This window comes from Etheostoma cragini, chromosome 13 (assembly GCF_013103735.1).
Source record: "Etheostoma cragini isolate CJK2018 chromosome 13, CSU_Ecrag_1.0, whole genome shotgun sequence".
Lineage (NCBI taxonomy): Eukaryota > Metazoa > Chordata > Actinopteri > Perciformes > Percidae > Etheostoma > Etheostoma cragini.
This window is the reverse complement of record NC_048419.1, coordinates 14,111,796-14,127,583: the sequence shown is the minus strand read 5'-3', so window position 1 is coordinate 14,127,583 and position 15,788 is coordinate 14,111,796. Positions and strand designations below refer to the sequence as shown.

General features: G+C 41.4%; 1 protein-coding gene across 1 annotated transcript in view; it reads left to right on the top strand.

Moving 5' to 3' along the window:
• Nucleotides 1-15,788, top strand: part of LOC117955392 (T-lymphoma invasion and metastasis-inducing protein 1-like) — a 56,590-nt gene that overhangs the window by 8,189 nt on the left and 32,613 nt on the right. The window contains exons 2-8 of the mRNA XM_034889858.1: nucleotides 7,700-7,805; nucleotides 9,394-10,049; nucleotides 11,073-11,359; nucleotides 12,080-12,352; nucleotides 12,450-12,681; nucleotides 13,440-13,612; nucleotides 14,232-14,456. Coding sequence (XP_034745749.1) covers nucleotides 7,786-7,805; nucleotides 9,394-10,049; nucleotides 11,073-11,359; nucleotides 12,080-12,352; nucleotides 12,450-12,681; nucleotides 13,440-13,612; nucleotides 14,232-14,456 — 1,866 coding nt within the window. The 5' untranslated portion in view covers nucleotides 7,700-7,785. The remainder of the gene's footprint in view (nucleotides 1-7,699; nucleotides 7,806-9,393; nucleotides 10,050-11,072; nucleotides 11,360-12,079; nucleotides 12,353-12,449; nucleotides 12,682-13,439; nucleotides 13,613-14,231; nucleotides 14,457-15,788) is intronic.

Genomic DNA, 15,788 nt, shown 5'->3' with positions numbered 1-15,788 from the left:
TCTCTCTCTCTCTCTCTCTCTCTCTCTCTCTCTCTCTCTCTCTCTCTCTCTCTCTCTCTCTTACTTGCTAAGCCACCCTGTTATTTTGCTGTCCCTTCAGCTTACAAAGAGCGGAAGAGGAAGTATCACCCACCAATTTGGCTCCAAATGGCTTCGTCTTCTTTGTCTGCGGGTGTCTAGACTTGTCACTGTCTGACAATATTTGGTTTAGTTGATGTTTTTTAATATGGACAACCTAATGCCATTAGGGATGCACTGTGTTCAGTGTTTGTAGCAAAATGCTAATTTGCAACAGCTGTCCACCGGAGGCTTTTGTTTTTAAAAGTTAAAATAGCAAAAAGAGAAGAAAGTAAAACCACAAACACATTTTACATTACATGTCATTTAGCTGACGTTTTTATCCAAAGCGACTTCCAATTAAAGGAATATTCCGGTCAATTCCGACACGTAGCTCTGTTGTGTTGGAGTGCTGTCAGTATAGTGAGAAAAAAAACAAAACAATCGGTGCTGCCTACACTGTGTTATCCTCCTGCTAGAGTTAGCACCCAACGGGCTTAAACAGGGCCAGTTTTAAATGTGTTTCTAGCCTATAAACATGTTCAAAATGTCATTTAAAGTACCTACCCAGAATAAGTTATTCCTTCCAAGTGAACACAGCGAATCTGACTGCTGTAGATGTGAAAGAAATGCATGAAAGTGCAAGATAATTCAGTTCTGTTTAGTTTCTGCATTCTTGCTTTGGGAATGTCTAAAACTGGGAAACTACAACACCGAAAAGAGATAAAACGAATTTTAATATGTTTTTTAAAGTAAGTGCTGTAGTACAACTAGCAGGAGACAAGTTATAATTGAGGTAAGTTTGGAGACAATACCTTATTTAATCATTAAATTGACAGCCTACATATTTTAGTTTTTCTTTTCTGTGTTGTAGTTTGTAGACGGCCCCAAAGAACTCTCACCGCTGGAACAAAACCCAGCTGAATTAGCACAACTTTCATGCATTTATTTCTTCTTCTATAGGCTTATGCAGCACCGATTGTTTTTGTTTTTCTCTCTACTGACAGCACTCCAAATTTACAAACAACAGAGCTACGTGTTGAAATCAACCGGAATTCTCCTTTAAGGGCTTTCAACTCTGAATGTGCGACCTCCAGACAACAAGTAGTACGTGCAAGTACATTGGCTTTAAATGAGCAAAACTACAAAGAGACGTAAAAGTGTAGTTTCAAGAACTTTTCCTCCTCTCTTCTTTTCTTTCTCCATGTTTATCTGAAGTGTAGTCTAATAAGACTCTAGTCCAATCTAACAAATATACGGGTCTAAAATGTGCTTGTCTGCTGGGGAGTTTGTTTTCCCGTCATGTCCGTAGTAGCATGTCATTGCCCATGTGCTTTTTCAAGAAAACAAATATACTGCAACATCAGAACAGTAGTCTTCTTCTTTTGTAATATCTCATTTCAACACTCCCAACCGCTCTTCCCCCAGGCTGCGTCTTACCCCTCAGAGTTCCTCCGGTTACCAGCTGAATCTGGAGCACAGTCAATGTCTGGTCCCACTCCTCCTGGATAATTAAACAACACTTATTGTACTGCCGCTCACATATTTGGAGCAGCAAATCACCACATGAATATTCAGTTGATTGGTTTTTGGGAGGCGATTGTCTACACAATCACTATTTCATCAGGAATAACGAGTGAGCGTTGATTAAGGAATGTCAAGAAGATGGAGATGGTTTATTACAATGTAACAAAAATCTAATGATAATGTGCCATTTGTCATGCAGCCTGCTGCTTGCCGATGGTTTTGCTCTAAACAAGAGGATTGCAACCGACATGGTAACCTAGAACCAAAGTGCAGGATGGATTTAAAATAGGCTTACATCACTTTATCTCCTCCATCTCCGAACAAGTGGGAGAATAGAGTGCTCTGATCATGTAATGTAAAAGCCTCACATTAAATTATACATCTTACAAGATCATGAAGGGAAGTTTAAAATCTATGGGGTTTCCTGTCTTTGGATTAATACAGGGACTCACTTGCTGAGTTTGCTGCACATATTCATTGGGTCTTTCAGGCCTCTCACTCAATGGAGGACTTGTGGTAGAAGGATTTTCTTTAAAATATGGTAATCCCTGAATGCACTGTGCACCAGAGACAGTCAGCTGAAATCTGAGTTAAGGAGCATAACGCATAAGCTCCTAGAAAGAGGTACGAGCGTATTCAATAAAGTTATTGACACTTGAGGAGTAAAGGGGGGGTGAATTGACTGACACTGAATTCCACTGCCCTTTATCTTTTCCACTATCCTCAGATGTAACCCAAAATATAAAATCTATCATGTCTCCTTTTGCAGATGATGTGCTGTGCTACATAAGTATGTTGTTGCTGTTAAACTGTTATCTCTATATGGTATTATTTAGTTTAGCTTGGTTTCACTCCGTCAGAAGACTTTTTTCTAACATGAATTGGCTTTGCTATGACAATTCTAAATCTCATCCTTTTTTTCTCCACTTTTCTGTTGGGAAAGGACAAATAGAGAGGGGGGACCATAGTGACTGAATAACAATCATCTAATTTCCTCCCTACTCCACTTTGTTCTGTCATTTTTGTGCCCTCCTCGGTGGCCCCAAAATGAAAGCGCACTTCAGGAAGGAATTATAATTTGTCTATCACCAGTTAAAAGAAATTGATGTTTGATATAAGCTTCAGCTGAGACTCAATGCTTGCAGGCACACTGTTTGTGTATGCACATGTGTGTCTGTGTGTGTGTGTGTGTGTGTGTGTGTGTGTGTGTGTGTGTGGTAAGCTGAGAGAGGGGGGATGTGGCTCATGGCTTGTCAGATCCCATAGGGATGAATACGAAGCTAATCTCCCTCTTCCAGGGAATTCTACCAGTGATGTTTGAGACAGTCCCGTCTCAGAGGGACTGTGAGAGTGCAGTGGATTGTGCGCTCCCATCTCTAAAATAGGATGTTTTCAGAGCCCATCTGACTGCTATCTCAACTTTGGATAGATATATAGTTCCTCTTCATATGTGAACAATGCACATATGCCTAGGTTTGCTTATTCAGACAGGCGCTCTCACATAATTCCCCAACCCTTATTTGTTTGGACCACTGAGCCTGCACCTAGTCCTGGTTCACATGTTAGTCACAGTGCATTTGTTATCTTTCAAAGCAGGTTTGCTCACTGTAAACAACAACAAGGAAGCCCCAGTGAACATGCATGCAGGCTTGCAGGTGTGTTTGTGTGTATTTCTGTCAGGGTGAGTAGGTGTGTATGCAAAATAGGGGAGCATGGAGACACTGATAAAACCCATTCCCATGGGAGTCTATATTGACTCTCTTGGAATGAAGTTTGCCCCATTCAGAGATGCCTTTGTTTACCCCCCAGTGAGTGTTAACCTCAGCGACTTCATTCCCTGCCCTGAGGTGGGGGGTACGGTAACCATTTAAGGAATGTGAAAGGTGTGGGAAAAGGCCCAAGGGAAGGGTGAGTCCAGCCACTGCGTCATGTGTTTTAATGTTTGATAGGGGGGGGGGGGTTGTGGTTCAAGGGGGCAGAGAAAGGTCAGGGAGATCAGCAAAGCTGAGCGCTTCTATGGCTACAGCAGTGTCTAGACCGGCCACTACTGTTACTTCCTTTAATGTCTCTTTTAGGGTTGGGCTATTGTTTTGGGATAATTTATTGGGTTGTCTAGGTCACTATATCCAGGAATATCCAAAAGTTTTGAGTTCAAGAGACTGTTTAGTGTCATCAACCACTGTTCATTTAAAGTCAGAAACAATATTCATCTAGTCTTAAACTAGCGGGGGAGTCTTTAATTTAATTATTCAATTTAATTTATTTTATTTGATCACACGTCATCAGTCTTCACTCCTGTTGTGTAATACAACAGAGGGAGATAATTGGAGAACATCAAAAACGTATGTTACTGATGGCATCCTGTTCACATATATCAGAAAAACATGTGCAACAGGTATTTATTGTCATTGAAGACAACAGTTATCAAAAAAAGTTACAGATATTGCAGCAGCTATCTTCAATACTTTGCTCTGACATAGTATTTTGTAAAAATAAGTACATTTATGATGGGCTGTTGTCTATTAGGGATGAAGGGCATGTAATACAGGTGCTTGTGGATTTCATAACTTAAAGTCTGATTCCAGCAGCCACTCCAGCATGCGGTCTAGACTAGGACAGGCTTTAAAAAAAAAATTAGACAGGTGTTGTATGGCTTCCATCACAGTACAGTGCAGTACAGTAGTGCACATACACATCATGTGTGTGGCTTGAATCTGGAAAGCTGAGCTGTGTGTCATGTAGGGCGGAGCTGTGAGACAGGTGCAGAGATGAAAAGATTGGCGGGGGGAAGAAGGGTGTGCCTGCACCGTGAATGTTCTGACAGGCCTTTGGTATTTTTCCAAAGAGTGTGAGCATGTGTGCGTGAGTCGGAAAACCTGCTCAGATTGCTCTTGGGATTGTAGGTGTGTGTGACTGGAAGTATGTCTGCTTTTGTATTGTACTCTGTTGTATGCTGCAGAAAACGACCTGCTTGCGTGTGTGTTAGGTGAAACCCATGAGGCAACATGAGTTTGACAGCTCACATACAGAGTTGTATCTGACAAGGTAGTTAAGTGACACATCCAGTCCCAGTATGATGCTCAGCCTTGTCTCTGTTTCTCTTTTTCGATTCTGTGTCCATTATACTCCGCCATGATAGCTTTCCACTGTGCTTGGAAAACAAGATCTGCTATTTAAACGTTTTGTGATGAATTCAGTAAATACAAATCCAACAGTTTGAAATAAACTGAATAAAGTTGAATTGTTTTTCTTTTTTTTAGAGTTGTATTTTAACTAAGACATTAAACCAGTATCCTACAGACTTTTATTATACCTAACATCGTTCTTTGTCTTCTCTCAGTGTGTGTGCGTGTGTGTGTGTTAGCTCATCTGCGAGTGGGCATGTCTGCTTGGCGGCTGTTGTGCAGGCCATTGTATTAATACACTCTCTCAATGTGTTAATATACTGCAAGAACGAGAGACTGAGAGAAAGAGAGAGAATAAATATGTTTCCCCTTTTGTCTCGGCTCCCTCAATTAAGCCCGAAGAGAGGCAGCTAGAGCACATGTCTACTTATCCACTTAAAGCTCAGCAACAATAGGACTCCCCAATTTGTCTCTATCTCTCTCCGCCTCTCTCTCATTCTCAGTCTTCATTTCTTCCTGCCCCTGTTTTCACACTTTTCCATATCAAACTTCTATTCATAGCACAGGACCCCCAATATGTTTTTTTCTCATTTACCTTCTGTGTCTACACCAACCTCAGCGCCCTACCCTCCTCATGTGTTTTGCCTCCAGGCTCACCTCACCTCTCAGCTCTACGTGGGTTTAGCAGAGATCTCCCCCCTCTCCCAGTTACTCCTCTCCCTCTTCCATGCTTTGCTGTGGGCCACAAAGAGAGGAAAAACGAAGAGACTAAACATTTTAGACACTGCCAGAGGAAAGGCAGTGGTTTCATTTCCCCTGCGTTGTGTCAGACAGGATTGTTTTGTTTGTTTTGTGTGTGTGTGTGTGTGTGTGTGTATGTGTGTGTGTGTGTGTTTGTGTGTTTGTTTTCATCTCCACTACACATATCCCAGAAAGATAGATATTTAGATGAACTATGAGGTTTGGCAACAGCTATGTAAGGTCATGTACTTAACAGTTCTTTGTAGTAAAAGATCACATTTGCTTTATTTTACTTTGTTTGTGTGTATGTTGACCAGCTGTTTTTTATGAGTAAGTTATACTGCTTTTCATTCACTCACTATGTATGTACTATCTATCTATACAACATTTTTGGTATCAAGTCCTGTGTTTGTACTTATTACATTGTCAACCAATTACACTAATGTTAGATTTAATGAAAAGCAGGACTAGCTTATAAATACACATCCAGCCCCTGTCAAGTATTGTGTGTGCATTTGACTGTTTTTCAATTTTTTTTGTGGGGTAGGTGGCCAGCATGTGGGTTGGGATAAGTCTCATCAGGGTGGATGGGTTGGAGGAGGAATTAGAAATAAAGGGTAGAGGAAGAGGAGGAGACGTATCAGGGTCAAGTTTATCTTATGTAACCGCTTCCCACAGCTGGGGAGAAATGTGCTTCATTGGCTACATTTAAATACATGAACACACATACTGGCATGTTGCAATTTCAGAGATGACCAATGGAACAAAGCAGTTTGTGTGGTTTCTGTGCACTTGCTCAGCAATGGCCTTCACTACTCCTACTTCTCATTTTCTAAACTCTCATTTCTCTCTTTTGCCCAGAACTGTGACATTCATTGTATTTCTGCCACAGATAATAAACAAATTGACAGTTCATTACACTGATGAATATCAATGATAAAAGCAGCAGCTGTAGGCAAAGTTTAGCAAGTAACAACTATACTCATGCCAGCACTGTAGACCTGAGGGAGCAGATGCTTATTTTGCATTTTGAAAAAAAGGCTAGTTAAAATTACTCACCAGATGTGAAGGATCTAGACAGACTGTGTGCTAATTGACATATGCTTTGCAATTGATAAAGGCTCTATTTCTCTCTGTTTTCTTTTGCTCTTTTACATGACAATGACATTATTTCTCTTCCATTATTTTTCTGCTCTCCATGTGTTTTATTTTATCACTTACTTTTTTACCATGTAGCACTTTGAGACTTTTGCAAATATAAAGTGCATTATAAATTCAATTTATTATTATTATTATTATTATAGGCTTATCGACAATAACAAATCGGACAAAAGTGTTTGCAGCATTGAGGGCAACAGTCAGTCTCCTGACTAGGCTGCTAGTGGGCCTCTGAAGGCCTTTACCAGCTCGCTGAGAAGGATCATCAGTTATATCTGCCTCGTTCTACGTACAAACTACATTTCTTATCTTTTTGTAAACGGCAAAAATGCAAAACTATACACAATGTTTGCACTTAGATACCATCACAATAGACATAGAGATATTTTGGAAACTGTAGTCTACTCTAAGCAGCTCAGGGCTGGTATTAGGGAAAATTAGGTTGTATTGGCAAGGATCATTTAATTGAGCATTAAATCATTCTTCATAGCTGCTTTCCTGTTCTGTAATTTTACAGTGTTTGTGTGTGTGTGTGTGTGTGTGTGTGTGTGTGTACACACACGTGTGTACATATTTATGTCTGCATGGAAACATTATCCCCAAATGATGTGTGCACATGCCTGTACATGCCTGTATGGTTTTGTGTTGGCAATGAGTTTCAAGGTGCAGTTCAAAGAAATTGCGGTTGTTTGTGAGTTTTTTTACCCCCCTCAAGCTCAGACAATACCTCTGCGCTTTGTTTCTGATGATCTGTGAGTTTGTATGTGTGCATTTAATTCATGTTTCTTATTTTTTACTTGCCTCACTGCATTATCTTAACTCCAGGCTTACTGACCAACGTGTCCTATATTCTCTTTCATCCTGCACGCTGTCTCTTATCCTATAGAATTTGTCTCTAGTGTGCTTCACAGATTTCCTTTCAACCTTACTTCACCCGCTTTATGTGTCGTACCTGGCAGATTTTCTGCAACAGTTTTAGAAATGCCTCCCCCTTCTCTCCTTTTCTCTCCTCCACTGTGTGCGCTTGACACATCGGGTCACTTTGAAGTTGTGAGAGCTCAGCTGAAACACTCTCTTCTTGTTCCTCCCAGGGCGAACTGACAACGACGTTTGAGGATGTGTGGAGGATCACGCGGTCGGTGAGAGATGACACCGCGAAGATGTGGAGAAGCTGGTGATGAGGCTGCTTAACCACAGGTAACAACCGTTGGTACACCTTGGTCTCTCATCACTGCAATAATATAACAACATGTATTCGATTTTGTATTGAAATGTAAAATCCTACCAGTATTTTTTATTACTTTTGCTTTCCCACTTTATTTTTTACTTACTTAACAGTCAAGGATGATTCTTAGAGGCTTTGATTCTCATACAAGATGAAAAAATATGATTAAAACATATTTTGACTTGTTAGAAGATATTCTTCTCAGTTGCTCTCTGCAGTTTGAGCCCACACTAAGAACCTGATGGTGTGGGTTTGACAATGTGTGACTCACATAGGACCAACTGATCTGACAGCAGTTGACTCAGCAGCTCCGTGTACTTATATAACAGAGAGCACGAGGCGATGCAGGATGCTTGGATACATTTATGATCACCACCAGGAGTTAGAAATGGATTTCTTTGATTTTTTAAAAACTGTTTTGGGAATATGGTAAATTAATAATTTTAACACCAATGAGGGAGAGAAGTGCTGCAGAAAGTATTACGCAAGTATCAACCAAGCCAATAAACATTAATGCTGCTGCAGTGCACTGCGCAGTTTTACTTACATTCTTGAAAATTTAAAGCTTAAATTGAAAGTATAAATTTAAAAAGTATCAGAAAAGTAGTTCAGGTGTTTAATATTAGAGATGTCTTTGTATTCACTGAAAAACAGAATGAGATTTTGATGCATTCTGTATGCTTCAACGGGACAACATCAGAAGACCCTTTGGAAGCTTCTGTGAAATGTTAGCTGTGTTATGCTCTTCTATTTGAATCAATGATTAATTAACTTTATTGTCCCTGGGCTACCCAGTTTGAGTGTGTTGTCCTAAGCAAAATACCAAACATTTAAATCAGTTAATGTAGTCCAAAACCGGCGAGGGAACTTCCACCTCAATTGGGGACACCTGCTCCTTGAGCTCATCAGCTCAGCAAGGCATTCAAAGAGATCCTGGATACCTCTGGCTCTGACCTCCCACGGTTAGTTAATAAGCCATCAAATGGTATTCACTCAACCAGCACAGAGATTGGCCTGGTTTTTAGCAATACATGTGACAGAGTAAACCAATGGCCAATGTCATTAGAGGGCAAGGCCAACCACGTGTTTATGATTTAAAAGCAGCAGTATACCTCTAAATAATTAAAACAATCCATATCTACAGTATATTAAAACTTAAAGAAACCCAGACTTCATAAACAAGCAGAACAGAAATGCTCTAAATTAGATCATCACAAACAGCTGGCAGATACACAAATGTGTGCTGTTGCTCGTGAATGTAATACTCTCCATTTTAAACAAGAGGGATCTGGCCCACCCACCCCCTCTTAGACCAGTGGTATTATGGTATGAGGTTAATGAACTTAACATAAATACAATACACTGCTGTTCAGTTTGGTATGAGCTCAGGTGATCACTGTGCCAGTTAATCATTACAGATTTTAGATGTAAATTAGAGATGTGGTAGAAATAGTTATAAAAAACTGACATCACTACTTTTGAAATGTATGTAAATGAAGCCTTAATTAAAGGATAACGGGAACAGTTTTAAAATAAATATGTTTCATCCTTAATCTACAGTTGCATCATGGGAAACGTGGAAAGTCAGAATGGGGATAGTGGTTTCTATGGCAATGCGACGGGACATCTCTCCCGCAAGCACACGTCCAGGTCACTCCGTCTCTCCAGCAAGCAGCCAATCACCCGCCGTTCCCGGAACTCTTCTTCAGTTAAACAGGAACACAGAAACTCTGATGCCTCAACTCGCTCTTCCAGCACCCCTAGCATCCCACAATCCTTAGCAGAGAACGGGCTGGAACCTTTCAACGCAACAGATGCGTTTGGAGAGTTTGGCATCAACCCTCACTGGACACAGCGCGTCGCTATGACAATGAGGCCAGAGTCCTATCAACACGATGACGACACCTTGGCCACACCAACTCCTGAAACCTCAGAGGCAGACACTATCGCTCATGATGGAGGAGAGGACTCCATGGGGGAGGGGGAGGGAGACGTCGTTGGTGAGGAAAGGTACCTCCAGCGAATGACTGAGGGTCCACGGGAGGGAGGGAGTTTTAAAAAGAAGAGGTCCAAGTCAGCAGACATGTGGAGGGAAGACAGCCTGGAGTTCTCTCTGTCTGACCTGAGCCAGGAGCATCTGACCAGCACTGAGGAGATAATAGATGGAGGAGAAGAAGAGGAGGAGGAGCAGTTCACATGCCACAGAGGCAATGCAGGTCAGGATAGTAATAGACACACTCACACGAACAAACACAGTCTATTATCCTACAGAGTAGATTTGAATACAAATGAGTGGCGACTGATGGTTGAGAAAAGTCTTTCATGTACAGTATATCTGTGCATGTGTGCAGGGGTGTTAGTTTGATTTGATTCACGATGAGGGGGAGGAACGGGGCAAGAAATTGCACTCACAGAGTAAGGAAAAATTATTTGAAAAAAAAATCTACTGATTGAGAATTAGCTGTCATCCACACGTTACATTAGTTTAGTTGATCACAGGCTTGTTATCTTAAGTGGCACTGTGCAGGAGCTGCTGGAGTTCAGGTCAACAGCAGGCGGTAGCTGGTGCTGCCACAGGTGGCCAACTTGCTCAGGATAATGGATGTGCTCGCTACACACACACACACACACACACACACACACACACACACACACACACACACACAAACAGTCTTGTGTAAAGTACTCTAAAGCAATACTTATCTTACCAGGTATCTTACCAGAAAATGACTTTGGTAGAAGTTAAAGTCTCCTTGTAGAATAGTACTTGAGGAAAAGTCTTAAAGTTTCTGATATATACTGTACTTAAATATCTAGAGTAATTTTCTGATATATAGGTATAAGAAGTAAAAGTAGAAAAAAAAAACTTTTAATATGAACTTTATGGCCAAAGGTGTGTAACGTTATCTTCATCACTTTCAGTTTTTTTTTACCGTCTAACAAATTTCTTCTGATTTTATTTTGCAGTAACGAGTAACTAAGATGCTTAGGACAAATGTAGTGGAGTGAAAGTGAAAGTTTCTGGAAATATAAATAACAAAGTAAAGTACAGATAAGGGAAAATCGACTTAAGTCCAGTAACAAAGCATTTGTACTTTGTCACATTACAACACTCAGACACACACACACACACACACACACAAACACACACACACACACACACACACACACACACACACACACACACACACACACACACACACACACAACCCTGCAATAACCAACTGTGAATATTCCAGGCTCAGCTGAAAGGGCATCGTCTTTGGACCATCTGTGCAGCCAGCAGAGTCCTGGCCTCAGGGGTCAGAGGAGCTGCTACGCTAAAAACCGGAGAGAAGCCCAGTGCCATGGGGATGGAGAAGGGGAGGAGGGGTTGATGTCTCCAACAGAGGAGGATGGTGCCGGCTATGGAGCATTCACGCTCCCCTGCCGACGCTCCCACTGCCTGTCGGAGGGCTTGGCAGGGCTCGGCATGCCTGCTGCACCATGCCCTGCTTTTCAGGGACGCCGAGCACAAACTACTCAGGTTAGATCACATTTTGTCAATATATGCAGTATGAACAAATATGCAAAGCAGACAAAACATTAATTAGGGTAAGCCTCCTTTTATAAACTTTTCTGCTGTGCAGTTGTATGTGTGCACGTTCTGTTTGCACATCCATGTATGTGTGTATATTTGTTTAGCAAGGACAGGGATTACAAGGAGTCAGATACAAATTCGCTGTGGGGCTGCTAGTCCAAAGCTGGCCTGGTTTCTCCATTCCCCTTTCAGAAAAGAAAAGTATTAAAGCTTTGACCGGATATAAATAGACCGACAACGCAGCAAAACAAAGAGAAAAATAACAGAGGGAAAAAGAAAAGTGTGAAAGCACAGAGAACTTCTTGCTCAAAGTGATAGGGCTTTTTTTTGTTGTGGAAGAAATGCATGGAAGAATATGTGCACAAACACAAACTTGTGTGTGTGTGTGTGTGTGTGTGTGTTAGTTCATTCAGATTACACTCAGTTACTTTTAGATTACTTTCCCAGTGTAAATGTAAATTGTCCTGTAAATCTGCATGATTTTTGTCAACGTGTATATGTGTGTGTGTGTGTGTGTGTGTGTGTGTGTCTGTGTGTGTGTGTGTGTGTGTGTGTGTGTGTGCATGTGCTTTTGGCTGTGTATTGAATGATTTCTGTATTTACAATATTAGGTAAATAAATAAAAGTAAATCAGTTCTATTTCTGCTGTGTCTTTCTGTCCGGCAGGACATCTCTGGTGTTTTGGGCGAGGGAAGCGAGTATGGAGACAGCGGCATCGATGGCGTCACCACAGAGATGGACCGGGATGGAGAGTTGGTGTCACGCCGCTGTAAGACCATGTCGGCCTCTTTCTCAGTATACTCGGCTACTGAGAGCAGTGTTTTCAACGGGAGCGACAGCGGGAGCAGCAGTGCGGGAGGAGGAGAAGGACGTGGCGGCGAGGGAGGCAAGGGAGGAGTGTATGAGAATTTCCGGAAGGAGCTGGACAATCAAGCCTGGGTTAGTTCCTGTGTGCGTGTGTGTTATACAGGTTCTATATTAATGATAAATGAAACGTGTTTTTTGTTATTCAATTTTTTAATTCTTCTCTTGTCAGACACGTATGGGTAGAGACTGCACGGAGGAGGCTAGCTCCGCTGTGAGTGATGAGCAGAGCAGCGGCACACTCAGTTGTGCATATCCATCGGACACTCTGATTGGCTGTGCACAAGGCATAGTCAGGAAAGCAGGAGCTCTGGCTGTAAAGAACTTCTTGGTCCATAAAAAAAACAAGAAGGTTGAACCTGCAACAAGGCGCAAGTGGAAACACTACTGGGTCTCTCTGAAAGGTGAGCATATATTAGGGCATAGACTCTCATACTTTTATGTTTTAGATATTTTTGTTTACCAGTGTTTGATTTAAAACAAGCCATAATGTCACATTTAGATGAACATCTTAACCTGACCCCAGCTGTTCAATCTCCCACTCTCTCTCCCCTATCAGACTGTAATCACATCAGTCTTAACACAGTTGATGCCCTTGGTTGTCACCTCTACTTCCTCACCCACCCTTTTCTGTGTGGCCTGACATTTTTTCTCTGCTCAGCCTCATCACAATTTAATTTTACGCCGGCATCCGTGTCTATTCCAATCTGGTCCTTGTGAAATGAATAAGATACAGCAGCTGCATTCCAGCCTGCCTCCTGTCCTCCTATCCAACACCCTGAATAAATATCAAATCGTCTCATAGTATTCCTCCTGGCGTCATGTCATATGGACCACAATGGTTTTTTCATTTTGTTTAATTATCTTACTTAAATACCAACGATGGATTAAATAAAATATTAGTATAAAAAGTAAACATTTATGTATTTTTCATACACTTTAGATTTGAATATCATTGCAATTAGGGCTGACAAACCTTGTTTTCCTATACTCTCAGAAAAAAAAGTACAAAACAGTAACTTTAAGGAACCTTTGAGGATTTTTTTTTACCTCACTTGTTTTTGCCTTCTAAAGGGGCAGTATTAAAATGAAATAAAATTGTAAATACAGTCCTTAAGAGCACATCAGTAAGAACATGTTCTGTCTTTCTGTGTTCTTCAAGGCTGCACTCTTTTCCTGTACGAGTCAGACGGACGTTCTGGTATCGACCATAATAGCGTTCCCAAACATGCTTTGTGGGTGGAGAACAGCATTGTCCAGGCCGTACCTGAACACCCCAAGAAAGACTTTGTCTTCTGCCTCAGCAACTCCGTGGGTGATGCTTTCCTCTTCCAGGTGAGAGACACTGGTATTTATATCATCCATGGGTCATAACATTGCATCTTCTTACGAAAACAAGGGGGAAGGGAAGTAAATTACTCAAACATACAGAGCTATAAGGCTGAAACAACTGTTTTATTTCATAGTCATTGAATAGTTTTTCAGTTATTTCATTGTGTTTTGCAACTCCAAGAAGGCAATCTATGATCACCAAGAGAGACATGAATGGGAATAAAAAGAGACCTAATTCTCCAAGGTTGTGTCTGTGTGTGTGTGTGTGGGTGTGTGTGTGTGTGTAGTACACAAGCAACACATGACATTAAGCCATGTGTGGGATAAGCCAGTCCAGTGTCCATGTGTTTGTTTTATGTCTGACATGTTTAAAGGCCACACTGTCATACTGTGACAGTGATCCACCACAGTGACCATTGTGTAAAATTAAAATGTGTCTATTTATATGCATGGCAGCTGTCCACAGTGACATTCAATCAGTAAATACGAAGATAAATATTAAATGATGAGATTCCATTATTCTTTAATTATTTTTTGCTGTCAATTTCTTGATATCTTTCCCCTTCGACTTATTCCTCAGAGATATCACCAATTCTTTTTCCCTTTTTCCCTGTCCTGTCAGACGTCAGGCCAGACAGAACTGGAGAACTGGATCACGGCGATCCACTCTGCGTGCGCTGCTGCTCTCGCTCGGCTACACCACAGGGAGGATACAGTGCGACTGCTGCGAACCGAGATCCGCAAGCTGGAGCAGAAGATCGACATGGACGAGAAGATGAAGAAGATGGGAGACATGCAGCTGTCGACCGTCACTGACGCCAAGAAGAGGAAAACCATACTGGAGCAGGTATGGAGCAGGGACGGAAGGTGGAAAAAGGGAGTTATGAGTCAGATCAAAAACAGAGTTATCAGTCTCAGAGTAAAAAGGATTTTCATATTATACTGCTGCAAAGGAGTTACTCTATGTCCATGTGCTGCTGATGTAACAAGGTTATATCTCATATGTTGAGCACCCAACTGAGTGCCTTTAACCTCCAGTTGAGTTGCGTGAAAACACCTCAGGGGCTTTACAGATGCATATCTCTGTTGCTTTAAACTGCAATGATGCTCTCATACACCGACATCTTGGCACTAAATCATCTTTACGGGCTGCGTGGCGTCATCAAGCACAAACTGTTCTTAAGGAGTACTTGCAACGACAGATGTGTTCAAACATTCTGACCAATGCTCATTTTTAAACACATTCAAGTGCAGCAGAATGCAGAATATTCATAACACATGTTGAAACACATGCAATGCATACTATTAGCCGGCAGGTGCGCCTCAAATCTCTTGCTAATTCTGTCATCTTCAAAAGCTGTTTTCAAACAAGTCACAGCTGGAATTTCAAGGCTATTCTAGGATCACATCTTTCACTTTCAGTGGAACATTGCATGCGTTGCTTTATTCTTACTCCATGCATGTCGTGATTTGCTGCTGAATGTTAAAGCAGCATTGCATGTAAACATGCAAGAAAGTTTAGGAATGTGCCCTCAAACAACAGGGCTCCTTGCGGGAACAAGCCTCTCTGTCTGTGTATGTGTGTGGCATTTTGTTGATAGTCATTAAAGGAAAACAATATTACATAAAAAGCAACAGGAAGTGGTTAATCTCAACCATGCAGAATGCGTCCCATTTCTGAGAAAACACTGGGATTTTGATTGCTATAAAGGCACATTACCCAAAATTGTGGGATTTAAGGAGTGAAAAAGCCTTAACCTGACCTGTGTCTATCTGACTGTTTCAAGATCGGTATCTGCAACCACACTAATCTACAAAATGAGTTTGTATAAATAGACAGGCCTGTGATCTATGTTGAATTAAAGACTCAAAGAGCAGTTGTGTTAGGTCCTTGAACAAATAGGGGAAGGCAGAACCAGTGCAAATTACGTCTAGATTGTGTTTCATTGCGAGTGTGTTTGTGTGTGCGTGTGTGTGTGTTCCACCTCCCACGGCCCACCCTGTGATACATTGCACATAGAACAGCAGGGTGGGGACTGGTGGGGGTTGTGCTGGTGAGTAATACCTCTCCACAGGGTTTGAGCACTACCACATCTCACTCCTCCTAAAATGACCAAATAACCATCTAACAAAGGGTGATATTTATACATATATATATTTATATACAGATTTGGCCACT